Source organism: Podarcis bocagei, assembly GCF_964188305.1.
Source record: "Podarcis bocagei genome assembly, chromosome: 13".
NCBI lineage: Eukaryota > Metazoa > Chordata > Lepidosauria > Squamata > Lacertidae > Podarcis > Podarcis bocagei.
The window spans coordinates 54,072,110-54,098,088 of record NC_138138.1 but is presented as its reverse complement, the minus strand read 5'-3'; the positions used below and the strand labels follow the sequence as shown (position 1 = coordinate 54,098,088).

Below are 25,979 nucleotides of genomic sequence, written 5' to 3'. Positions count from 1 at the left end.
TTAAAAGGGATACAAAAATGGGAGACGTGAGGAAGTCAGGAAAATAAGTTAACTAAAGATGAGAAATTAAGAAAGAGGGAATTTTTGTTTTCTTTTATATGTGTTTTTTCTTTTTCTTTCTTTGTGTTTAATGTCTGTGTTTTTGTATTTTGTAATTTTGTATCTTTTTTGTTTTTGTATTTTTCTAAACTTTTCTATTGATAAAACCTAATAAAATATTATAAAAAAATAAAAAAGCTTTTTGTGTCCAGATTTTTACTTCTTGAAATATGGGACCTTGCCTTATCTGCCGCCCCCCTTGCAGAGGCACAATTCCCAGAATCCCCCGGGAAGAGGGATCGATGGTTAAAGCACTCTGGGAACTATAGTACTAGGAGGGGCAGATGGGGGGGTCTCCCCTCAACACTCTTAGCAAACTATAGCTCCCAGGACTCCCATGAGAGTCAATCCCACCTCCCAGGGAATTCTGGGAACTGTTGCTCTGTGGGGAGAATAGAAGGCCCCCCTAACAACTCTCGGTGTCATGAACAAACTACAGTTCCCATGATTCTCTGGGGGAAGCCGTGGCTGTTTAAAGTGGTATCGCACAGCGCTTTAATGGTACGAGGTGGAATCGGCCGACGTGACCCGCAACTTCTCTTCGATGTTAAGAGGAAAATTGGCAAACAACGCAGCATCGCAGTCGGAAGAAGGAAACAGCAGCAGCAATAATAATAATAATCAAGAATAACAATGGAGCACTAAGAACAGACAAGACAGATTTGGCCAGCAAAATAACACATTTAGAAAGAGCAAAGTACGCTACACATAACGTTAAAAAAACAAAATGAAGTCAAACAATGATTCTAATAAACTCCTCTTAACGTCTAGCTTATGTCCTGTGGAGGTGAAAAGCCAAGTCCATAGCTAGGGTGGGGAGTCAGTAGCAGGGACCCCTGCTTTGCACGCAGAAGGTTCTGGGTTCGAATCTCCGGCTGTCAGGAGCAGGGAAAAGTCTGCCTGAGAGACTTTGCTGGTCAAAGGAGTCAAGTTCTGGGATGAATGTGCCCCAGAGGATTCTGGGAATCCAGCTTCCACCCCCCAAAGCATCTTGGGGATCCATAGCCGTGGCCTCCCTCCAGTGAATTATGGGAGGGAACTCTAGTTTTCCAGGGTTTGATCATTGCTAATGAGCCACGCTACAACTCCCAGCAGCCCCTAACAAATTACACCATTTGGTATTAAGGCCACCCCCTAAAGCACACCGGAAGCAAGTTCTCTCCCCCAAATAATTCTGGGCACTGTAGTTTTAAACCCCTCGCGGCCTCAGCAAACTACAGTTCCCAGAATCCTTTGGGGGAAAGGGTGTGCCTTAAAGGGACAGTGCATTTATGCAGCCCAAGAGGTGTATAGCAGGCGTAACAGCTTTTTCTGCTCCTAATTCGCAGACTTTCGCGCCTGCCTTACACCTCTCCCCCTCCGAGCACCGAATTTTTGCGCTGCTTCCCAGGCGACACAAAAAGGAACATATAAACAAAGAAGGCAAGAGACTAGACGTGGCTTGGAAATTCTGCTTTTACTATCACAGCTCTGCCTGCAGAGCCGTACATCAGTTTTTGGGGTTTCTTCTCTAACCCCCAAGAGGGGAGTAGCGCCTAGTGGGTTTATATCTTGGGAGTTGGGGGCATGAAGCAAGAATGTTTGCTCAATATCTCCCCCGCCCTGATTCTGAATAATAATTAGCTCTCAATTTAAACATTTGAAACTCGCCGAATTATCTAAATTTCAGGGTTTGGATCCGGCAGACGTCTGAATGGTTCTTTTTTTATATATCATTCTTTGCAGGAACCTCTTTAAATAATGAAAAAATGCAGTCGCCAAGAATGCATAGCTGCCAACGTTTCCCTTTTTTAAAGGGAAATTCCCTTATTCCGAATAGGATTCCTCGCGAGAAAAATTGACAGCTATGCAAGAATGTGACGCGCACCATTTAGGGCATTGGATATTCTGCGTTTCAGACACCGAAAAGGTCCAGCTCTCAGGTGCAGGATACGGAAGATTCCACTCAGATACCTGAGCGCAGAATCCGCCAGTCAGCGGATTTGTGGATCCGGCCAAAACTGCGCAATACGCTCCCCGCTCAGCAGAGACCGGCGTAAGGCCCTTCAAGGACTTTGTAGCGGATCTTCGTGTTGGTGACGGTGCCGTGTTTCTGTCGCAGGTGCAGCCGCAACTGGCTCTTGTGGCGGAAGCGGATGTCACATTTCTCGCACTGCGGAGAGCAGACAGGTGTCAAGGCGGGCGCCTCCGTCCCAGAGTGCTGCAGGGCGGCTTTCCCCAAACCGGTGCCCCGCAGAGGACCTTAAGGTCCATGGATAACCATAGTTTAGGAGTCCCAGGCCCTAAGGAAGCCAGACTATCCTCCAGCAGGGCCAGGGCCTTTTCAGTGGTGGCTCCGACCTGGTGGAATGCTCTGTCCCAGGAGACCAGGGCCCTGCAGGATTTAACCTCCTTCCGCCGGGCCTGTAAGACAGAGCTATTCCTCCTGGCCTTTAATTTGAATTCAGCCTGATCTTTTATTTCCCTTCTTTTCCCTCCCCCTCCCCTTTTATGAAGATTACCCGCTCTGAGACCCCACAGCTAATTCTCCCCTGGTCTCCTCGCTGGCCCAAGTAGGACCAATTCAACCAGCTAGCCCTGGTGACTATCTAATACAGTGGTACCTCGGGGGGTTAAGTACTTAATTCGTTCCGGAGGTCCGTTCTTAACCTGAAACTGTTCTTAACCTGAGGTACCACTTTAGCTAATGGGGCCTCCTGCTGCTGCCGCGCTGCCGGAGCACAATTTCTGTTCTCATCCTGAAGCAAAGTTCTTAACCTGAAGCACTATTTCTTAGCAGAGTCTGTAACCTGAAGCATATGTAACCCAAGGTACCACTGTACTTATTAGATGGATTTCCCCCATTTTGATTTCTGAACTTTGAATTTTATTGTCATTCATGATTTTATACTGTATTTTATGCTGCTGCTATGTTGTACTGTCATACTTCGGGTTACAGACGCTTCGGGTTGCGCGGTTTCGGGTTGAGCACCGCGCCAAAGCCGGAAGTACCGGGATGGGTTACTTCTGGGTTCTGGCGCTCGCGCATGCGCAGAAACACTAAATCGCCCTATGCGCATGCGCAGAAGTGCCAAATCGCGACCTGCACGTGCGCCGACGCGGCGCTGTGGGTTGTGAACGCTGTGGGTTGCAAACATGCATCCCGCACGGATCATGTTCGCAACCCGAGCATCCACTGTATTGTCATGGAGGAGGATCAGGATATTAACTGTTATGCATGAAATTTCATATACACTGGTGCCCCGCAAGACGAATGCCTCGCAAGACGGAAAACTCGCTAGACGAAAGAGTTTTCCGTTTTGGAGGTGCTTCGCAAAACGAATTTCCTATGGGCTTGCTTCGCAAGACGACAATGTCTTGCAAGTTCCTGCTGTTTCCCCCCCCTCCCCCCCTTTTTCTAAGCCGCTAAGCCACTTATCAGCTGATCCGATCAGCAGATAAGCCACTAATAGCGCTAATCCGCTAATCCGTCAATGGGCTTGCTTCGCAAGATGAAAAAACCGCTAGACGAAGAGAATCACAGAACGGATTCTTTTCGTCTTGCGAGGCACCACTGTATAGCTATATAATCCCTAGTGTAGTAAGATAAGGCCTTTGGAGCAGACATTTTAAAAAAATAAATAAATAAATTTATGAACCACCCTAGTAGGGCAGTAATTGTTCCTTGATAATTTGTGTCCCCCCCCCTCCATGATGGAACCTGGGGTGCACCGCCCCCCCTTCCTACGCCCCTGGTCACCAAGACATGTTTCTCGTCCACCACACCAAAAACACCATGAAAAAGTCCCCTCTCCACTCACATGATAAGGCTTCTCTCCCGTGTGGATACGGAGGTGGCTCTTCAGGGTCTGCAGGTGCCTAAATCGAGTCCCGCACGTCCCGCAGGGGTAGGGCTTCTCCCCGGTGTGGATCAGGACATGGGCTCTCAAGTGAGCGACCTGGGAGAAGGAAGGAGGAATGACCGGTGGGTGGACAGCTCTGCGGTTTGTGATAGGAATTTTGAGGTCTTAGATACAGTGGTGCCTCGCAAGACGAAAAGAATCCGTTCCACGGGTCTCTTTGTCTTGCGAAGCAAGCCCATTAGCGGCTTAGCGGCTTAGCGATATTAGCGGCTTAGCGATATTAGCGGCTTAGCGGGCTTAACGGATCAGCTGATAAGCGGTTTAGCGGCTTAGCAGATCAGCTGATAAGTGGTTTAGCGGCTTAGCGGATCAGCTGATAAGCAGTTTAGCGGCTTAGCGGATCAGCTGATAAGCGGCTTAGCAGATCAGCTGTTAAGCGGCTTAGCAGATCAGCTGTTAAGTGGCTTAGCGGATCAGCTGATAAGCGGCTTAGCGGCTTGGGAAAAAGGGGGGGGAGGAGAAAACCCCCGCAGGAACTCGCAAGACATTGTCGTCTTGCGAAGGAAGCCCATAGGAAATTCGTTTTGCGAAGCACCTCCAAAACGGAAAACCCTTTCGTCTAGCGGGTTTTCCGTCTTGCGAAGCATTCGTCTTGCGGTGCACCACTGTATATGGTAATGTTCATAAGCGTACCAACCAAGCACATACCGTATTTTTCGCTCTATGACACGCACCAGACCATAACACGCACGTAATTTTTAGAGGAGGAAAACAAGAAAAAAAATATTCTAAACGAAATAGTGGATCTATGATTTTTGTGGTTCATGCTGTGGCCACAGACATGTGACCTGACAGTGAGTTTGGAGTAGCCCAATGCAAAAATCCTGAGGATCCCTGTGGATCCATGCTTTGTAACCACGGAGGAGGGAAGGAAGGGGAACCATGGATCCTCAGGATAGCGCAGGCTGCAGGTGTAAATAAAGGAAACCTGGGGGCGGGAACTAACCAAATTGATCAATCAGCTGAATCTGGATGGCACAACCCAACTGCCCCTCAACCAGGGTGCAATACCAGCTGCCACCATGTGGGGGAGCCCTTCCCTGGGGCAAATAGGGAGGAAGCCAGCATAGAGAGGGTGATTCATGGGCGGCCACTCAAATTATTATTATTATTATTATTATTATTATTATTATTATTATTATTATTATTATTATTATTACAGTCATACCTCTTGTTATGTTTAAAGGTAAAGGTACCCCTGCCCGTACGGGCCAGTCTTGCCAGACTCTAGGGTTGTGCGCTCATGTCACTCTATAGGCCGGGAGCCAGCGCCGTCCGAAGACACTTCCGGGTCATGTGGCCAGCGTGACGAAGCTGCATCTGGCGAGCCAGCGCAGCACACGGAACGCCGTTTACCTTCCCACTATAACGTGGTACCTATTTATCTACTTGCACTTAAGGGTGCTTTCGAACTGCGAGGTGGGCAGGAGCTGGGACCGAACGACGGGAGCTCACCCTGCCGCGGGGATTCGAACCGCCGACCATGCGATCGGCAAGTCCTAGGCGCTGAGGTTTTACCCACAGCACCACCCGTGTCCCAGGTGTTATGTTTACTGCAGGTTAAATCTTTTCAGGTTGCGTCCCACAGCAACCCGGAAGTACCGGAAAGGGTTACTTCTGGGTTTTGCCGCTTGTGCATGCGCACATGCTCAAAATGGCGGCACGCGCATGCGCAGAAGTAGCAAATTGCGACCCGCACAGATGCCGGTTGCGTTCTTTTTACGTTGTGAACGGGGCTCCGGAATGGATCCCGTTTGCAACCAGAGGTAACACTGTGTTATTATTTGATACCCCGCCCATCTGGCTGGGTTTCCCCAGCCACTCTGGGTGGTTTCCAACAAAATATTAAAAACACAATAAAACATCAAACTTCCCTAAACAGGGCTGCCTTCAGATGTCTTCTAAAAGTCAGATAGTTGTTTTTTTCCTTGACATCTGAAGGGAGGGCGTTCCACAGGGTGGGCACCACCACCAAGAAGGCCCTCTGCCTTGTTCCCTGTAACCTCACTTCTTGCAGGGAGGGAACCACCAGAAGGCCCTCGGAGCTGGACCTCAGTGTCTGGGCAGAACGATGGGGGTGGAGACGCTCCTTCAGGTCTACTGGGCAATTAAGGCCGTTTAGGGCTTTCAAGGTCAGCACCAACACTTTGATGGAAACGTCTTGGACGTTTGCTTGGAAACGTCCTGGGAGCCATTGTAGGTCTTTCAGCACCAGTGTTATGTGGTTTCGGCAGCCGCTCTCAGTCCCCAGTCTGGCTGCCACATTCTGGATTAGTTGTAGTTTCCGGGTCACCTTCAAAGGTAGCCCCACGTACAGCACATTGCAGTAGTCCAAGTGGGAGATAACCAGAGCATGTGCCACTCTGGCAAGACAGTGCGGGCAGGGAGGGTCTCATCCTGCGTCCCAGATGGAGCTGGTAGACAGCTGCCCTGGACACAGAATTGACCTGCGCCTAAATGGACAGCGGTGAGTCCAAAATGACTCCCAGGCTGCGCACCTGGTCCTTCAGGGGGCACAGTTACCCCATTCAGGACCAGGGAGTCCTCCACACCTGCCAGGTATCTCCCCCCACTTTTTTGTTTACCTGCACAAAACGAGATCCACAGGTCTCACACTTGTAGGGCTTCTCCCCGGAGTGAATACGCAGGTGAGTCTTGAGATTCGCCGGGCGGTTGAACTGGGCGCCGCAAATCCCGCAGTGGTACGGCTTCTCTCCTAAGCGTGACAGGTAGCAGTGGCACAGGTGAGGCTTCAGGGGCCGGTCACACTATTCTGAATGCCCCCCTCACCCACCGATAGGGGACTCCATCTCCCCATTCTGAATAGACTCCTGGAAGGGACCCCCAAAGGTCATCCAGCCTAACCCCCTGCGATGCAGGCATCTCAACTAAAGCATCCCTGACAGATGGCCATCCAACTTCTGCTTAAAAACCTCCAAGGAAGGAGAGTCCACCACTTTCCAAGGGAGTCCGTTCCCCTGTCGGGCAGCTCTTGCTGTCAGAAACTTCTTCCTATTATTTACTCAGAATCTCCTTTCTTGAAACTTGAAGCCACGGGTTCGAGTCTTACCCTCCAGATCAGGAGAAAACAAGCTTGCTTCCTCCTCCATGGGACAGCCCTTCAGATATTTGAAGATGGCTTTCATGTCTCCTCTTCTCCTGGCTAAACATACCCAGTTACTTCAACCATTCCTCATATGGCTTTGTTTCCAGACCCTAGACCATCTTCTTCACGCTCCTCGGCACACCTTACAGCTTGTCAATATCCTTAAATGGTGGTGTCCCAAACTGGACAGTGGACTCCAGGTGGGCTCTAACCAAGGAAGAGAAGAGCGGGACTATTCCTTCCCTTGATCTGGGCACTAGACTTCTGCGGATGCAGATTAGAATACTATTAGCTTCTTTTGCTGGGTGTTCCACCAGGCCGGGGCCAGAGCTGAAAAGGCCCTGCCCCTGGGGCTCGGGACTTCCAAAGTGTTGTTATTTACCGTATTTTTCGCCCCATAGGGCACACCGGCCCAAATAATAATAATAATAAAATTATTTCCCCCCCCAGCCGACCCCAGCCCCCAGAACAGGCTGCTATCCGCAAGCCTAGGGAGCCCGGCGGGAAGTTGCGCCGGGCTCCCAAGGGTTGCGGAGAGCTGCCCGAAGCCTGGGGCGCGCTCCGCTGCACTCCCCGGGTTTTCGGCTGCAGGCTGCTGTCCGCAAGCCTTGGGAGCCCGGTGGGAACTCCCGCGGGTTCCCAAGGCTTGTGGATAGCTTCCTGAAGCCTGGAGAGCGAAAGGGGTCAGTGCGCACCGACTCCTCATGCTCTCCAGGCTTCAGCAAAAGCCTGCATTCGCCCCATAGGACGCACACACATTTCCCCTTCATTTTTGGAGGGGGAAAAGTACGTCCTATAGGGCGAAAAATACGGTAGGTCCTCCGCGGGGCATACCAGGAAAGGCAGTCCCGTAGGTACGAGGGTCCTAGGCCGCATGTACTGCTCGTAAGCCAGGCGTCCCCCATCTTATATTTGTCATTCTGGTTCTTCCTGCCTAAGTACAGAACCTGACATTTGTCCCTGTTGAAGTTTAATTTATTGTTTTGATTATCCATATCAATATATAGATATACAGTCATACCTCGGGTTATAGACACTTCAGGTTGTGTTTTTTCGGGTTAAGGTAAAGGTACCCCTGCACATACGGACCAGTCGTGTCCGACTCTAGTGTTGTGCGCCCATCTCACCTAAGAGGCTGGGGCACAGCGCTGTCCGAAGACACTTCCGGGTCACGTGGCCAGCGTGACAAGCTGCATCTGGCGAGCCAGCGCAGCACACGGAAACGCCGTTTACCTTCCCGCTATAAAGCGGTCTCTATTTATCTACTTGCACCCGGGGGTGCTTTCGAACTGCTAGGTTGGCAGGCGCTTGGACCGAACGACGGGAGCGCACCCCGCCGCGGGGATTCGAACCGCCGACCTGATGATCGGCAAGTCCTAGGCGCTGAGGTTTTACCCACAGCGCCACCCGGACCACCGAAACCTGGAAGTACTGGAACGGGTTACTTCCGGGTTTCGGCAGTTGCGCATGCGCAGAAGCGCTAAATCGCACTTTGCGCATGTGAAGAAACACCGAATCGCAACCCGCACGTGCGCAGGCGCGCCGCTGCGGGTTGCGAACACTGCGGGTTGCGGGCGTGCCTCCCGCATGGATCACATTCGCAACCCGTCATCCACTGTATAGACATTTGAGTTTTATATGCACCGGCCCGGAGCCCATGTTCTGGATGAAAGCCCAGTTTAGACATTGTTCAAAGTAAAGCAAAACCAACCGGTATGCAGAGATCTGTGGCTTGCTAGGTTCCCTTTGTAGCGGAAGGCCGAGTTGCAGAAATGGCATTTGTACGGCTTATCCTCGAAGGCGCTTCCTGAGTCTGGGGGGCTCCTTCCTCCTCCTCCCCCCTCTTCTTCATCTTCCTCCAGGTATCCTAAGTCGCAGGCACTGCAGTCGTAAGGGCCAGCCCCTGGGGAGTCACAAGTGCGAGGCGTTTGGGCCTGCCCAGTCCGTGCAAAAACACACTCTCTGCCCCGAAATCCCTTTTTCATAGACTCATGGAATTGTAGAGTTGCAAGAGGTTAGGGTTAGGGGGTCATCTAGTCCAACCCGCTGCAATTCAGGAATATCGTACGGGATTTGAACCCGCAACTTGGCGTTATCAGCACCATGCTCTAACCAACTGACTCATCTATTATTATTATTATTAATGTTAAAAAGGTGTTGCGATATGCAACATCGCTCTGCCAAAAATGTGAAAACGAGGCAAAACGGGGTTCGACCTTGTGCACGTTACGAGAAATTCGCACTAAGATCCTGGTGGGTTTTCACGAGATCCGTTTAGAAAAATAAACAAATTGCGAACTGATGCGGAGAGATGGAGACTTATTCATTGATTAAATTTATCAGTCACTAAAGAACAATGGCAAGAGAAGTTGCTGAACTATGCAGAACTGGCAAAAATGACAGAAAGACTAAGAGAAAAAGGCAACGGAGACTTTGAAAAAGATTGGGAACCACTCATATTATATTATATTTTCAGAAACAAAGAAAGTCAATAGATTTAACAGGATTTAAACAAACATTTACATTATCAACATTAGAAAATGTTTAGGAGATAAGTGAAATATGATGGTGTGTTTACTTCTATTTTTATGTTTTTAGGTGCTATGTTATTAATAACTTTTAAGTGATAGCAAAGTGGGTGAAAACAGAAACAAACCAGAAGCGGAAGTTGGGAGAAGCCCTGGAGGGGAGGGAGGAATATACAGTAAATGTTAAGAATTTGAGATGTATGTAATGAATGAAAAAGAAAAATGAATTAAAAAAATTAAAAATAAAATAAAAACTTATCAGTCACTTTTTTTTTATAACCAGAGGAACTCAGAGCAACTTACAACGTATAAATGGACAGAGGCATATGTTAGAACCAGCACAGGAGGAAAACTAATAAATAATAATAATAATAATAATAATAATAATAATAATAATAATAATAATAATAATTTAATACTTATACCCTGCCCATCTGGCCGGGCCTCCCCAGCCACTCTGGACAGCTTCCAACAGGATATTAAAAACATGATAAAACATCAAACATTCAAAACTTCCCTAAACAGGGCTGCCTTCAGATGTCTTCTAAAAGTCTGATAGCTGTTTATTTCCTTGACATCTGACGGGAGGGCGTTCCATAGGGTGGGTGCCACCACCGAGAAGGCCCTCTGCGATCTCGCTTTGGAAAAAAGCAGGGTTGAAAAATCCCACACATTCAAGGAGGCTACAGGTAATTCAAAGCCCAAAACCTGGCAGAAAAGAAATGTCTAATGATGGTGCCAGGCAAGCCTCCTTGAGGACAGCGTTCCACAAGCGGGGAGCCACCACCAAAAAGGCCCCGTCCTCGTGTTGCGGCCCTCCGGCCCTCGCAACGAGGGGGCACACGAAGACAGGCGACCACAGGGTCTGGGTTCAGTTCCTACGGGGGCAGATTGGAAAAGAGAGAAACAGAAACAGCTCCCTTCCCACTCACCAGAACCACAGGGGTCTCCCTGCCCCATGGAAGCGTCTTCTGGAGGGTGGGAGCAAAGCAGGGGGGCTGGCTGGTTGCAGGCGGAGCAGTGGGGCTGAGAGGAAGGCAGCCTGGGCAAGAGCGGAAGGAAGGAAGGGTCAGAGCCAGGCAGAAAACGTCCTTCCTATCTTTCATCACAGTAGAAAAAATACAGTCAAGGAACCGAGAAATTACACAAAACAAATGAATCATGGAATCATAGAATCCTAGAGTTGGAAGAGACCACAAGGGCCATCGAGTCCAACCCCCTGCCAAGCAGGAAACACCATCAGAGCACTCCTGACATATGATTGTCAATAGCGTGTCAATAGCGTGAAATAGCGTGAAAATCCCTGAAACAAGAAGTAATCAACTAGAAATAAGTCTTTAAACATCAGCAGTAACACCTAGACCAAAGGAGCGTATCATCCCTGTTCTTGAGTTTGTTTTAAAATCTAAAACAGCTTATCTTGTATTCCTTTCTTTGAATTTGTGCTATCACCTTGCCAACAAAGGTCCATATAGTTCAAGCTATGGTTTCCCCAGTAGTGATGTATGGAAGTGAGAGCTGGACCCTAAAGAAGGCTGATCGCCAAAGAATGAATGCTTTTGAATTATGGTGCTGGAGGAGACTCTTGAGAGTCCCATGGACTGCAAGAAGATCCAACCTCTCCATTCTGAAGGAAATCAGCCCTGAGTGCTCACTGGAAGGACAGATCCTGAAGCTGAGGCTCCAATACTTTGGCCACCTCCTGAGAAGAGAAGACTCCCTGGAAAAGACCCTGATGCTGGGAAAGATGGAGGGCACAAGGAGAAGGGGACGACGGAGGACGAGATGGTGGGACAGTGTTCTCAAAGCTACTAACATGAGTTTGACCAAACTGCGGGAGGCAGTGGAAGACAGGAGGGCCTGGCGTGCTCTGGTCCAGGGGGTCACGAAGAGGCGGACACGACTAAACAACAACATGTCTAAAACTTGCCATTTAGGTTTTCAAACCCTTTTTGTAAACTCAGGGGAGCGTTTCAGCCCTGTTCTTGCGTTTGTTTAAAATCATTTAAGGTTTACGATTTCTCGATTTCCTTCTGAGGAAACTGAATAGTCCAGTGAAACGAGATTTGTAGCCGGCATCCCATTAAGGCTTTGTTCAGTTCTAGGTTTTTCTAATTTTTTTCCTTAAACTTTTTGATTTTTGTTATTTAGTTTAATTCTACAAGATAATATTTCTAGTCGATTCCTTCTCGTTTCAGGGATTTTCACAGTCTTTCATCACAGGTCTCACAGCAGGCGCAGCAGCGGGAGGCCCCATTAGCTAAAGTGGTGCTTCAGGTTAAGAACAGTTTCAGGTTAACTATGGACCTCTGGAACAAATTAAGTACTTAACCCGAGGCACCACTGTAATAATTTCTTATTTATATCCCGCCCATCTGGCTGGGTTTCCCCAGCCACTCTGGGTGGCTTCCAACAGAACACTAAAATACAATAACCTATTAAACATTAAAAGCTTCCATAGACAGGGCTGCCTTTAGATGTCTTCTAAAAGTCAGATAGTTGTTTATCTCTTTAACATCTGGTGGGAGGGCGTTCCACAGGCTGGGAGCCACCACCGAGAAGGCCCTCTGCCTGGTTCCCTGTAACTTGGCTTCTTGCAGCGGCGGAACCATATCTTAAATTTTGGAAATGTACATCAAGTTTTTTTATCCCTTTAAATTTTGGGGGAGCTCCCAAATGAGTGGGGCCCTAAGCTAGAGCTTGTTTAGCTTATACTGCACTCAGCTGACCTCCGCCCGCTGTCCTACGCCCCCAAGAGGAAACTAAACACCATCTTCCCAACGTGCAGGCCGCAGTCCATCTGTAAAGCCCCCACTGGCTCCCTGACCTGTGAAGGCGGCTTTCGTCCCCGGGGTCTCCATCCCGGCCGGCCTGGCCGTGCAATTCGGGGGGGTCCGGCCTCCCCTCGCACAGCATGGAGTTGAGGACGATGAAGCGATACTTCTTCCAGTGGCAGGTTTTGGGGTCCGCGCCTGGGGGGGCGCAGCCGCTGGACTCGCGAGGGGAGGCCGGCTGGCCCGGGGGGGACTGGTCCCCGGCCCCCGGCGACATCGCAGACCCCAATTCCTTGTCCTTTGGGCAGTAGGGAGCCGGCAGAGGGCAGTTGGAGGCCCCAGCGACGGTGGGGGGTTCTTCTTGGCCCTGCCTTGGGAAACTGGGGGCAAGGGACCCCCCGGCGTCTTCTAGGGGTCTGTGGCGGAGGAAGGTGGGCGCTGGGGGGGTCAGGAAGAAGGTCACCCGGTCGTAGCTGCATAAGAACATCAGAACAGAAGAAAGTCAGATTCAAACCCACAGTCAGAATTCGAACACAGGACCTCTGATTTCCAGCAACTGGGATTATTCAGAAGCATTTGCCGCCCCCCAACTGCGACGGCAGAGCTTAGCCGTTCTGGCTAGTTGCCTTCAATAGCTGGCTGCTCCGTGTATCTGCCTGAACCTCTTTTTAAGCCTTCCTGTGGCAGTGAGTTCCACTGGGCTGCGTGGAAAAAATGCTTTGTCTGCCCTGAACCAGAGAAGTGGGATTGGGCTTCTGAATTAAAGAAGCCTTTGTTGTCATCTTCCCAAATTTCCACGGCTGCCATTAAGACGAGGAAGGGCCCTTCTCCAGTCTGCTTCAATAATAATAATAATAATAATAATAATAATAATAATAATAATAATAATAATAAATTTCATTTATACCCCCCCTCCCAACCAAGACCGGGCTCAGGGCGGCTAACACCAAATATAAAAACAATTGATTGAAATACAACTTTAAAAACAAGATTAAAATACAACATTGAAACATTAAAATGCAGCCTCATTTCAGTGGAAACTCAATCAAAAACTTTTGGGGGGATAAAAACATCAAGTCTTCACCAAGGCTAACTATCCAGACTGGTCCTAGCACCTGTTCAGAGCTTATTTCCTTAGGCAAGGGTACCAGATATGTTTTAAGAACGGCGGAGTGCTGATATTTTGACAAATGTCACACTGACTTGCTTCCCACGTTTGATTTCACTGGCCCCTCTCTGGTCCGGCAGCGTCCTGCTCTCAAAGATTCCCACGATGAGAAACCCCCCAGGGAGGATTCGAACACAAGACCCCACTCCCTTTCTGCGTTTTCCATCAACTGGGACACAGAAGCACTTGCTGCCTCTGATTATGGAGGCAGAGAATAGCTGTTCTGGCTAATAGCCCTCCCCCAAATAGCCTTTTCGAATTGGTCCAGTCTTCTTTCAAAGCCATCCAAGTTGGCTGTGGTCGCTGCTTCAAGTGGCAGGAAGTTCCGCAGTTCCTCTGCCTGAAAAAGCGCTTCGTTGCACCTGCCTCGAATCTTCCAACCCGTTTCTCTGTGGTTTGTTCTCTGGCATAGCTGTCAACTTACAGATTTGAAAATAAGGGACCAGCAGCCTCAAAAATAAGGGATCAGCAGCCAAAATAAGGGATTTTCCAAACACAGGTATGTTCAAATTCTGAGCCCCTCTGAGCCAAAAGCAGAAAGCCCAGCCAGCAGCCAAAGGAAGCCTCAAGCGGTGGTTCCCACAGCGCAGCAACCCGGCAAAGGGGATGCAGCAAGGAAAACCGCCGTCGCCTCTCCGCTGGGAAGCGCTGAGCAAAGCGAGTCCCCAGGCAACGTGGCCGATTTGATTGGCACAAGGCATGCAAGCTCCACCCCCCAGTCGTTCTCAGACTCCTTATTGGGTGAGCAACGCCAGTGGCGTAGCGTGGGTTGTCAGCACCCGGGGCAAGGCAAGTAATTTGCGCCCCCTAACCCGTGGATTTGCGCCCCCTAACCCTAACCCGCAGATGTTGCGCCTGGTGCGGCCGGCCCCCCCTGCACCCCCCACGCTACACCACTGAGCAACGCAGCCAAGCAACACAGCTGGAGCCTCCCTCCTCCCTGGCCGGCAGGGAGGGAGGGAGAGGAGCTGCTTCCTTTGAAACCCGGGAAATTTAAGGGACATCATCAATCAGGTACAGCAGCGGGACACGGCGCTGGGATGAGGGACTGTCCCGCCAAATAAGGGACGGTTGACTGCTATGTTCTCTGGGGGCACCCCTCTTGCCCTCCCCACCCGCGTACCTGGCCTGGATGAAGCGATGGCAACTCTCCACCACGTGCTCCATCTGCAGGTAAGAGGCGGCAGCCAGGACCGCGGGCACCGTGCCCGGCGTGAGGACCAGGCGGGAGGTGTACATGAAGTCGAGGAGGGCCTGGAAGCCGGCGGGCTCGATGGAACTGGGTAAGGTGAGCACGCTGACCTCGTGGCCCCCGTGGCCCAGGAAGATGGAGTAGAAAAACCCGCTGCAAAGGGCACAGAGAAGGAGGAGAGGGGTCAGGGCAAGAGGACCGCAAGTCCCAGCATGCATTGCTCCCGCAAGCAGAGGAGAAGGGACCGCAGTTCCCAGCATGCTCTAGTTGCGGCCACGTTCTATGATGGGATGTGGGACATTCACACAGGGCAAACCATGGTTTCCTTTGCAAGACCGTGGTTCTGGAGCACCCTGGTTAGGATTTGTGAATATAATTAATAATAATAATAATAATTTATTTATACGTCGCCAATCTGGCTGGGATTCCCCAGCCACTCTGGGTGGCTCCCAACAGAATTAATAATAATAATAATAATAATAATAATAATAATAATAATAATAATAATAATAATTTATTTGTACCCCACCAATCTGGCTGGGTTTCCCCAGCCACTCTGGGCGGCTCCCAACAGAAATAATAATAATAGTAATAGTAATAATAATAATAATAATAATAATAATAATAATAATAATAATTTATTTATTTATATCCCCCCAATCTGGCTGGGTTTCCCCAGCCACTCTGGGCGGCTCTCAACAGAATAATAATAATAATAATAATAATAATAATAATAATAATAATAACGTGATAAAACATCAAAACAAGACCCTTGCTGTCTCCAGGACAACCCAGCGCCTGGATCTTCCCACGGCACATGCCTCAGCTTCGTAATTCTAATACGAATACTTTTATATTGTGCTGGAAGCCGCCCAGAGTGGCTGGGCCAACCCAGTCAGGTGAGTGGCTAATAAGAATAATGATAATAATAATAATTTTATTATTTGTAGCCTGCCCATCTGACCGGGGACTCAGCTACACTAGTCAACTTACAACGTTGTAAGTGCATTATAGCTATGTGACACCACTGTAGAGTTGAAATCCAAAGTCAATGATAATTTCCATTGTGAGCTTTTTTTCATAGGTTTTTATATATATATATATATAGCTGAGTAGATCCAGTCTGAGTTGCCCCAGCCACTCTGGGGGGCTTCCAACAAATATCAAAGCGTAACAAAGCATCAAACTTGAAAAACTTCCTAATACGGGGCTGCCTTCAGGTGTCTTCTAAAAGTCGTGTAGTTACTCATCTCCTTGACATCTGATGGGAGGGTGCCACCACGGAGAAGGCCCTCTGCCGATTACAGTGGTGACCCGCAAGACGAATGCCTCGCAAGACGGAAAACTCACTAGACGAAAGAGTTTTCCGTTTTGGAGGTGCTTCGCAAAACGAATTTCCTATGGGTTTGCTTCGCAAGACGACAATGTCTTGCGAGTTCCTGCTGGTTTTTTTCCCTCCCCCCTTTTTCTAAGCCGCTAAGCCGCTTATCAGCTGATCCTTCTGATCGGCAAGCCCAAGACGCTCTGTGGTTTAACCCACAGCGCCACCCGCGTCCCTAATTACCATGGAATAGGGTGTCCCTATTTTCATTGGATAAATGTTAACCACACAGCTGGCTAATGTCCCATCTCTCCAGACGAGCATTAAGCCCAAGGTCTCAAATCCGGTACTGAACCAAGCGTTCCTCAGCCACATGCTCTTGTCGCTTTCACAAGCCGCCGCTGCCCTCCTGCGGACCCCCTTGGCCACGCGTGGCACAGACACACACAGGTAGGGTGGGACGCTCACCTGCAGGCGGTGAGGACGGCTTTGTGGGCCTGCAGGGGGCAGCCCCCCACTCGCAAGGTGACGTCTGTGAGGAAGTGCCTTTTCCGGAGCTCGTTCAGGTTCATCAGGACGTCGCCGGAGTGGCGCGTGAACTCGCGCACGTCGCTCTGGTCGCGTGGCCCGGCCATCACACCTACAGGAACGGGAAGAGCCTTAGAATCGCGGAGACCACCAAAGGTCATCTAGTCCAACCCGCCGTTGCAGAACTCGAACCCGCAGCCCTGAGACGAAGAGCCTGCCAGTCTGCTGGGCAATAGATACAGGACATAATATAGAGAGGGAAGTCAGTTAAGGCCCAAGGGACTCAAACCAGTTTAGAGGAATAGGAAGAATGCGATGGTAAAAGGGGGGGGGGGAGAAAGAGAGAATATGAAGGTAATGTGTTGCTATGAAGTTTGTGTATCAAATATTTAAACGATGGTTTGTACTCCTTAAATAACATTGTGAACTTGACAAGTATTTTTTTCCCCTTTCCACTTTTTATATTTTCTTTTATGTATCGTATTCTTTTTGGTAAAAGTGGATGTAAGGATTAATTTGTTCTCATTTTTGTAAATGTTTTAATGCAATAAAGATGATCTATAAAATGAAAAGAAAGAAAAGAAATTAAAATGCATATACAGTTACACCAAAAGCAGGAAAACCTAAAAGATCACGAAAATTAGAGAGAGAGATATATATCCACACACACACAAAATATGTAGATTTGAATCTCTGGGAAAAACTTTGGAAGAGTGATTTGAAGTTCACAGCATGTTATTCATTGAAGGAGATCTACCTGAAAATGATTTATAGATGGTATTTAACTCTGAGTAGACTTGCTAAAATGTTTAAGTCATAATCGGGTGAGTGCTGGAGATGTAATGAGGTTACGTTTTATCACATGTGGTGGACTTGTAAAAGGGTAAAAGAGTATTGGGAAATGATATATAATGAATTGAAAAAAAAATGTTTAAAAGTACCTTTCCAAAAAACCCCCCACAGAGTCCTCTTTGCTGGGGATAATTCAGAGGGTGTCGAAAAAGACTATTTATGTACTGCGGCCGGTGTTTTGTTAGCCCCAAAATGGAAAACGAGCGAGGTCCCAAGCAAAGAAGCATGGCAACTTAAACTGACCGAATACACGCAATTGCAGATTTAACATATAGAATAAGAGAACAAGAAGAAGATACGTTTAGAGAAGATTGGAAAACGTTTACTGAATATATGGGTGAAAATTGTGTTCCTTTAAAAATGCTGGTAAAAAGGTAAAGGTAAAGGGACCCCTGACCGTTAGGTCCAGTCGTGGACAACTCTGGGGTTGCGGCGCTCATCTCGCTTTATTGGCCGAGGGAGCCGGCGTACAACTTCTGGGTCATGTGGCCAGCAGGACTAAGCCACTTCTGGCGAACCAGAGCAGCGCACGGAAACGCCGTTACCCCGTCGCAGGGATTCGAACCGCCGACCTTCTGATCGGCAAGTCCTAGGCTCTGTGGTTTAACCCACAGCGCCACCCGCGTCCCTAAAAATGCTGGTAGCATTGAGATAAATCTAGCAGTGTAAATAAGTTTTGATGGATGTAACAATGGTTTACTGATAGTTTCGTTCATGTAAAACATGCAGGGATGTTTGGTATGCAAAATGAACCACGGAAAGAGAAGAAAGGAAATCTTTGATTTAAGGTTGCTTAAATGGGTATTTTGAAATGTAAATTAGAAAATGAGAGAGAGAGAGAGAGAGAGAGCGCCTCACACTCTGCCGACTGAGCTGCCATGAGCTCGGCTGTCCTGGAGTCATATAGAGAACTGGAGAGTCGGAAGGGGTACCCAGCGGCCATCTAGTCCACCCCCCTGCAATGCAAGGATCATAGCTGAAGAATCCCTGACAGATGGCCACCTGAGCTCTGTTTAGAGACAGCCATCAAAGGGGAGTCCACCGCACACAGGACAGCCTTCTCATGCCAGGGACTTAACTCAGAGCCGGAGGGGGGAACCCAGGAGTCCTGGCCGCCTGCCGCCTCTTTGATCCTCCCGCCCATTCATTTACTGAAGAACGCAGAAGTCCTGGCGCCCTGCCTTTTGTGGCCGCACGCAGCTCCAAGAAGTCACGGAAAACCCCTCCCCGGAGTCCCTAGTTCCCACGATCCCTTGCACCAAATCTGCAGTCCCTAGTTCCCACGATCCAAAGTTCCCTGCACCAAATTTTCTGTATTTATTTAATGCATTTATATCCTGCCTTCTTCTCGAATCGGGATTCAAGGCACCTGCAAATATTTTGATGGATCAATCGATTGCATTTACATCTTGCCTTTTTCTCCAGTTTGCTCAAAGAGGCGCGCATGGTTCTTTACCCACCCCCCCTCCTCATTTACCGTATTTTTCGCACCATAAGACGCACCGGCCCATAAGACGCACCTAGATTTTTGGGGGGGAAATAAAGGGGAAAAATTTTATTTCCCCCCCAGGTGCGCTGCGCTACACCAGGAGCTTGGGGCGTGCGGAGCTCAGCGCGCCCCAAGCTTCTGCGTGCCGGCAAGGTCTCCGCTAGCGTGGGAGAGCCGGGCGCCTCTCCCAGGGCTAGCGGACCCCTGCGCTAATCCAGAAGCTTGGGGCAGGTTGAGGTCAGCGCGCCCCAAGCTTCTGCGTGCCGGCAAGCAGTCCGCTAGCCCTGGGAGAGCCGCGGGGCTCTCCCAGGGCTAGCGGATCGCTGCGCTATACCAGGAGCTTGGGGCATGCGGAGCTCAGCGCGCCCCAAGCTTCTAGGTGCGCGCAAGCAGTCCGCTGCCGCCCCAAGCCTCGCGCACCCGGTGGGACCTCCTGCCTGGTGCGCGAGGCTTGCAAACACTCGCCCGAAGCAGGGGGAGCCCTCCCGAGGGCTCCCCGTGCTTCGGGCGACAGGCTGCCGCCCCAAGCCTCGCGCACCCGGTGGGACCTCCTGCCGGGTGCGCGAGGCTTGCAGACACTCCCCGCACGCGCTCTTCCGGCTGGGGAGGTGACGCACAGCTATAGAGGCTCCTGCCATAGCCGCGCGTCACCTCTCCAGCCGGGAGAGGGTCGCGGGGGGCTGCTTTAGCCCCGTGCGCGTGCTCTCCCGGCTGGAGAGGTGACACGGGGCTGTAGAGGTTCCTGCCATAGCCGCGTGTCACCTCTCCAGTCGGGAGAGGGTCGCGGGGCTATGGCGTCTTCGCTCCATAGGAGGCACACACATTTCCCCTTCATTTTTGAAGGGGGAAAAGTGCGTCCTATAGAGCGAAAAATACGGTAATCCCCACGACAACCCTGCGAGGCAGGTGAAGCGGAAAGCCGGTGACAGGGAGCTTCACGGCCGAGTGGGGATTCGAACTCAGGTCTCTCCCGCGTCCCGGTCCGGTGCGTACGCGCCATACATCCGAAGCGCATTTCCTTCTCCTCAATAGAATCTCGGGCGCTGTAGCTGATTAAGGGTGCTGGGAACTGTAGCTCTGCGAAGGCTTCAACTTCAGTCGCCAGGGTTCTTAAACCGCAACGGGATCTCAGATTTGCCCACGCACTATGCGTTCAAAGCCCCTTAAGAGTCCTGGGAACTGTAGCTCTCCAAAGCTCCTTGGAATCATCGCACCCCGAGGGGGAAACTACAATTCCCAAGATTTTGATTTGATTTTTTGAAATCATTTTCATTTGATGTCACAAATATACATTTATATTGATACAGTGGTACCTCGGGTTGCATACGCTTCAGGTTACAGGCGCTTCAGGTTACAGACTCTGCTAACCCAGAAATACTACCTCGGGTTAAGAACTTTGCTTCAGGATGAGAACAGAAATTGTGCTCCGGCGGCGCAGCAGGAGACCCCATTAGCTAAAGTGGTGCTTCAGGTTAAGAACAGTTTCAGGTTAAGAACGGACCTCCGGAACTAATTAAGTACTTAACCCGAGGTACCACTGTATTCCAAATACATTTTTTATTTTTAATGGAGTGCGCTTTACCTGCACGATGCTGCGTAGATGCCGTTCTGAGCCTTTGGGGGAGAAAAGCGCAAGGCGAGCGCATGAGACCATGGAAACCGAGACGGCCGCCTCTCCCCCCACCAAACCACCCCCGGGGGTCCCTTTTCCTCCCAGCCCGCTCCTAAGAACCTAAGAAGACCCTGGACTCATCCAGCCCCCCCACCCTCTTTTCCCGGTGGGCCAAGCTGGTACCCACGATGGAGAAACCCGCAACCGGGCCCGCGCGCACGAGAAACTCTCCCCGCAGCGACTATCATCCAGACGCATTTACTGCCTCCGACAGGGGACGGCGCAGATCATAGCCCTCTTGGCTAGTGGTAGTAGCCACGGGTAGCCTCTCCTTCACTCCTTGAACCCCGTTTCTCTCCCCCCCCCAAGAAAAAAAAACCCACCTGCCCTTCACCCCTTTTGCGCGTCCTTGGGAACGCCTGGTTTTGAACGCTTACCGCCCTGTCCCGCAGGGTCTTTCTTGGAGCCGCCTGCAAGGTGCTGTCCCTGCCCGCTTCAGGTGGGGAGGGGGCCAGAAAGCCAGCTGAACCCCCTTTCACCCCCCCTGAAGCCGCGGCGCCCCGAGAACCAGCCTCAGAGGACGGCCGGGCCGGTGTGGCCTTTTTATAACGTCGGAGGGGAAACGGTGTTAAGTCACACATCCTTCCTTTCAGAGTTTGGCTCAGCTGTACTGCGAAGGAGAGAGAGGTGTGTCTGTGTGTTTTTTGGGGGGGGCAGGAGTGGGTGTATTTATAGCACTTTCAGGAAAAAGAGGGGGGCGCTTACAACTCAGGGAAGCTCCGCGTCTTAGCGCACAACCCTAAAGATGGAAGCATGACCCCCCCCCCAAAAAAAACCTGACTGCCTTCTTTCAGTTCCCCAAATCTTGATATCTTGCCAAACGCACTGAATGGCGGGGGGGGGGTCCCTGCTTCAAAGCCCCCTCCCCGACCCCTAAGGCTTTTTCTAGACTTTGTTTCACGCTTCCTTACATTGTGAGATTTCTCGCAAGCAGAGGGCGCGCGTCGGAGGGGTTAGTAAGGTTTTGTTCTTTTTTTTATTTTGGGGGTGGGCGAAGGCCGGAGAGAGGAAGCACCTGTTTGCATGAGACAATTTCCTCCCCTCTTCCTCCCCCCCCCCCAGCTTTTCCTGAGTTTTTGGTCCGGAGTTCAAACGGAGCCAAAGGACGGAGGGAAGAGCGCGGCGGCGGGGGGGGGGGAGTCCCCAGTTCCCCCAGCAGTGGAATATCCGAAGCCGCAACAGAGGCACAGTGCCTCTGAGCATGTGCCGAGGGCATTTCTCTCTCCCCCCCCAACTCCCACGCAGGTGGGAATGGAAAGGGGCGCTGCATGGAGATTGTGGACGGGGAAAAAGTCGATTTCCCCTTCTCTCCTAACTCCAGTGAGTGTTGGAAGATTTGGGACAGCGGGGAGAGGACTTCTTCCCGCGGCGCACGGTTAATCTGCGGAACTCCCCGCCACAAGAAGCAGCGATGGCCACCAATCTAGACGGCTGCTAGCCAGGCCATGGCTACGCGCTGTCTCCACAGGAGGGCAGAGTTTTTTTCTGGCGCCTGCCTGTGTGGTTTTTGCAAAACCCAGAGACTTGCGTCCTCTGACGCCAGGCTCAGAGGAGCTGGCCTCATCCTGCGTCTCTCCTTTACTACAAGGTATTGGACAGCAGGTGTCTGCCTGGCGTGGACTCCTAACCTCTTGCCTTCGAATTCCTGAACCACCAATCTCAGATTCACTGGGGTGATTATGTGGAGCAGTCTGCACTACTTGCTCAATGAAGGCGGTGAGAGCACTCTGTGTATGTGTGGGAATAATAATAATAATAATAATAATAATAATAATAATATACCATTTATACCCCGCCCATCTGGCTGGGCTTCCCCAGCCACTCTGGGCGGCTTCCAACAAAATATTAAAATACAGTAATGCATCAAACATTAAATGCTTCCCTAAACAGGGCTGCCTTCAGATGTCTTCTACAAGTCTGGAAGTTGTTTTTCTCTTTAACATCTGGTGGGAGGGCGTTCCACAGGGCGGGGCCCACTACCAAAAAGGCCCTCTGCCTGGTTCCCTGTAACTTGGCTTCTCGCAGGAAGGGAACTGCCAGAAGGCCCTCGGAGCTGGACCTCAGTGTCAGCGCAGAACAATGGGGGTGGAGACGCTCCTTCAGGTATACTGGGCCTTTGAGGCTGTTTAGGGCTTTCAAGGTCAGCACCAACACTTTGAATTGTGCTCAGAAACATACTGGGAGCCAGTGTAGGTCTTTCAAGACTCGTGTTATGTGGTATTGGTGGCCACTCCCAGCCCCCAGTCTAGCTGCCGCATTCTGGATTAGTTGTAGTTTCCAGGTCACCTTCTAAGGTAGCCCCACATAGAGCGCATTGCAATAGTCCAAGCAGGAGATAACCAGAGCCTGTACCACTCTGGCCAGACAGACAGCGGGCAGGGAGGGTCTCATCCTGCGTACCAGATGGAGCTGGTAGACAGCTGCCCTGGACACAGAACTGACCTGTGCCTCCATGGACAGCTGTGAGTCCAGAATGACTCCCAGGCTGCGCACCTGGTCCTTCAGGGGCAAAGTTGCCCCATTCAGGACCAGGGAGTCCTCCACACCTGCTCGCCTCCTGTCCCCCCAAAACAGCACTTCTGTCTTGTCAGGATTCCACCTCAATCTGTTAGCCGCCATCCATCCTCCAACCGCCTCCAGGCACTCACACAGGACCTTCACCGCCTTCACTGGTTCTGATTTGAAAGAGAGGTGGAGCTGGGTATCATCCGCATATTGATGGACACCCAGCCCAAACCCCCTTCCTTCCTTGTAACCTCTGCTCTTCTTGTGTTCCAGTTTTTCCAAACAGCAGGTGAGATAGCAAACCTGTCTCTCTGGACCATGGGTAGGCAAACTAAGGCCCGGGGGCCGGATCCGGCCCAATCACCCTGCAGACGGTCCAGGAATCAGCGTGAGTAGAATTGTCCTTTTATTTAAAATGCATCTCTGGGTTATTTGTGGGGCATAGGAATTTGTTCATTTTTTATTCCCCCCCCCCAAAAAAAATATAGTCCAGCCCCCACAAGGTCTGAGGGACAGTGGACCGGCCCCCTGCTGAAAAAGTTTGCTGACCTCTTTCTGGACTGTTATATAGCAGGACTGTGGTTCTCATGCGCTGAAAACTGGCCTGTTATAAAATCACAGAACCACACAGTTTGATGGGGACACCAAAAGGTCCTCTAGCTCAACCCGCCGCAGTGTCAGGGAGAGGACTCGGTTTCACCCTCGTTGCTGACAGACTAGCTTTCTAGGTGAGAGGATATTGTTCCAGTTTCATGCAGAAGAGCATTCAGTGATTGCAATGTGAACAGCCATAACTGGGGTGCCAACACCAATAAGGCCTTGCCATCTGCCACAGACTGAGTTATCCTCACACTTGGTCTTCCTCCTACATTGTGTCGGGAAAACATGCCGCTGGAGAGACTTAGCCGTGCTGAAATGGGCATGCTGGATCCCAGAGCTGGCTTGAGACGAGTGCGAATTCTGCACAGTTCCAGAGGCACCCTTTAAAGTTCTCTTCCGAACTTTGCCTTCTGAACTTTACCTTTACTTTTCAAACAAGCTATAGCTTAGCGCAGGGGTCAGCAAACGTTTTCAGCAGGGGGCTGGTCCACTGTCCCTCAGACCTTGTGGGGGGACGGACTATATTTTTTGGGGGGGAAAGAGAAGGAACGAATTCCTATGCCCCACAAATAACCCAGAGATGCATTATAAATAAAATGACACATTCTACTTATGTAAAAACACGCTGATTCCCGGACCATACGCAGGCTGGGTTGAGAAGGCAACTGAACCGGATCCGGCCCCCGAGCCTTAGTTTGCCTAACCATGGTAGAGGGCTGGACTGGGATCTGGGTTCGAATTCTGCCTCGGCTACCATCTCTCAGCCTGGCCTACCACACGAGGATATCAGGACGAAGGAAGAGAGCCATGCAAACCCCCTTCCGCTCGTTGGTGGGATCAAAACGAAATGAGCAAATAAACGGTCCTCTCTATTGAGAGGCAGTTTGTTGCAGTGGTTAGAGCACTGGAGTCGGGTTCGAATTCCCTCACTGGACCCATGAGGCTCATTGGCATTAGGGCCAGTCCCTGCTTCTCTTGGCCTCATCTACTTCGCAGGGTTGAGATGAAATAAATGGGAAGCTTTTGGGTGGTGCTGTGGGTGGGGTGTCCGGAAAACCTAGGTAAAGGTAAAGGGTAAAGGGACCCCTGACCGTTGGGTCCAGTCGTGGACAACTCTGGGGTTGCGGTGCTCATCTCGCTTTATTGGCCGAGGAAGCCAGCGTACAGCTTCCGGGTCATGTGGCCAGCATGACTAAGCCGCTTCTGGCGAACCAGAGCAGCACACAGAAACGCCGTTTACCTTCCCGCCGGAGCGGTACCTATTTATCTACTTGCACTTTGACGTGCTTTCGAACTGCTAGGTTGGCAAGAGCAGGGACCGAGCAACAGGAGCTCACCCCGCTGTGGGGATTCAAACCGCCCACCTTCTGATCAGCAAGCCCTAGGCTCTGTAGTTTAACCCACAGCGCCACCTGCGTCCCTTACACGGCTAGGTAAAGGTAAAGGGACCCCGACCATCAGGTCCAGTGATGGCCAACTCTGGGGTTGCGGTGCTCATCTTGCTTTATTGGCCGAGGGAGCCAGCGTACAGCTTCCGGGTCATGTGGCCAGCACGACTAAGCTGCTTCTGGTGAACCAGAGCAGCGCACGGAAACGCCATTTACCTTCCCGCCGGAGCGGTACCTATTTATCTACTTGCACTTTGAGGTGCTTTCGAACTGCTAGGTTGGCAGGAGCGGGGACCGAGCAACGGGAGCTCACCCCGTCGCAGGGATTCGAACCACTGACTTTCTGATCGGCAAGCGCTAGGCTCTGTGGTTTAACCCACAGCGCCACCCGCGTCCCACCTGTGGGTGGGGTTTCTGGAAAACCTGAGAAGGCAGAATTGAGGTCCTGGAGGCAGCTGTGTAGTTTGGGGAGACTTGGTGAGCTGTTGGAAGACGTTCCCAGGTCCGAAATAGCAAAAGGACTTTGATATGCTTCTGCCGATTCGTATTATATTTAGATTTCGGATTTCACAGGGCCCTGCAGCGGTCAGCGGGGGGGGGGCGTGTCCAGCCTTAAAAATAGACGCTTGCTTGCCTCGGGCGGAAGAAGATTGTGGACAGGCCTCAGTCCAGACCGCCAGAGTGCCAATGTGGCAGCCGGCTGGAGAACCACCCTTTCTTTGCCAGATGCCTGTTTTTCTTGATCTATAGCCTTCTCTCCACCCCTCACCCCCCCTCCAAGGCTTCTTTGGCCTGATGGAAAGGACCGACCTGCGCTCTAACCACTGCACCATCCCACCGTTCCCTCCCCGACTC

At 50.7% G+C, this 25,979-nt stretch overlaps 1 protein-coding gene across 2 annotated transcripts; it reads right to left on the bottom strand.

The window, feature by feature from the left end:
* Window positions 1–235: 235 nt before the first annotated feature.
* BCL6B (BCL6B transcription repressor) lies at window positions 236–21,144 on the bottom strand. Of its 2 annotated transcripts, none has more exons than XM_081167944.1 (9): window positions 20,955–21,144; window positions 16,559–16,730; window positions 14,701–14,922; window positions 12,463–12,882; window positions 10,568–10,677; window positions 8,819–9,010; window positions 6,587–6,717; window positions 3,900–4,037; window positions 236–2,251 (listed from the first exon to the last, which is right to left on the bottom strand). In XM_081167944.1, exons 2-9 carry the CDS (start codon window positions 16,723–16,725, stop codon window positions 2,120–2,122), a joined length of 1,512 nt encoding a protein of 503 aa, XP_081024070.1. In that variant the 5' UTR covers window positions 16,726–16,730; window positions 20,955–21,144; the 3' UTR covers window positions 236–2,119. The 2 variants fall into 2 exon arrangements, with proteins under 2 accessions (XP_081024070.1, XP_081024069.1); XM_081167943.1 differs by having other exon boundaries at window positions 21,009–21,144.
* Window positions 21,145–25,979: the final 4,835 nt, after the last annotated feature.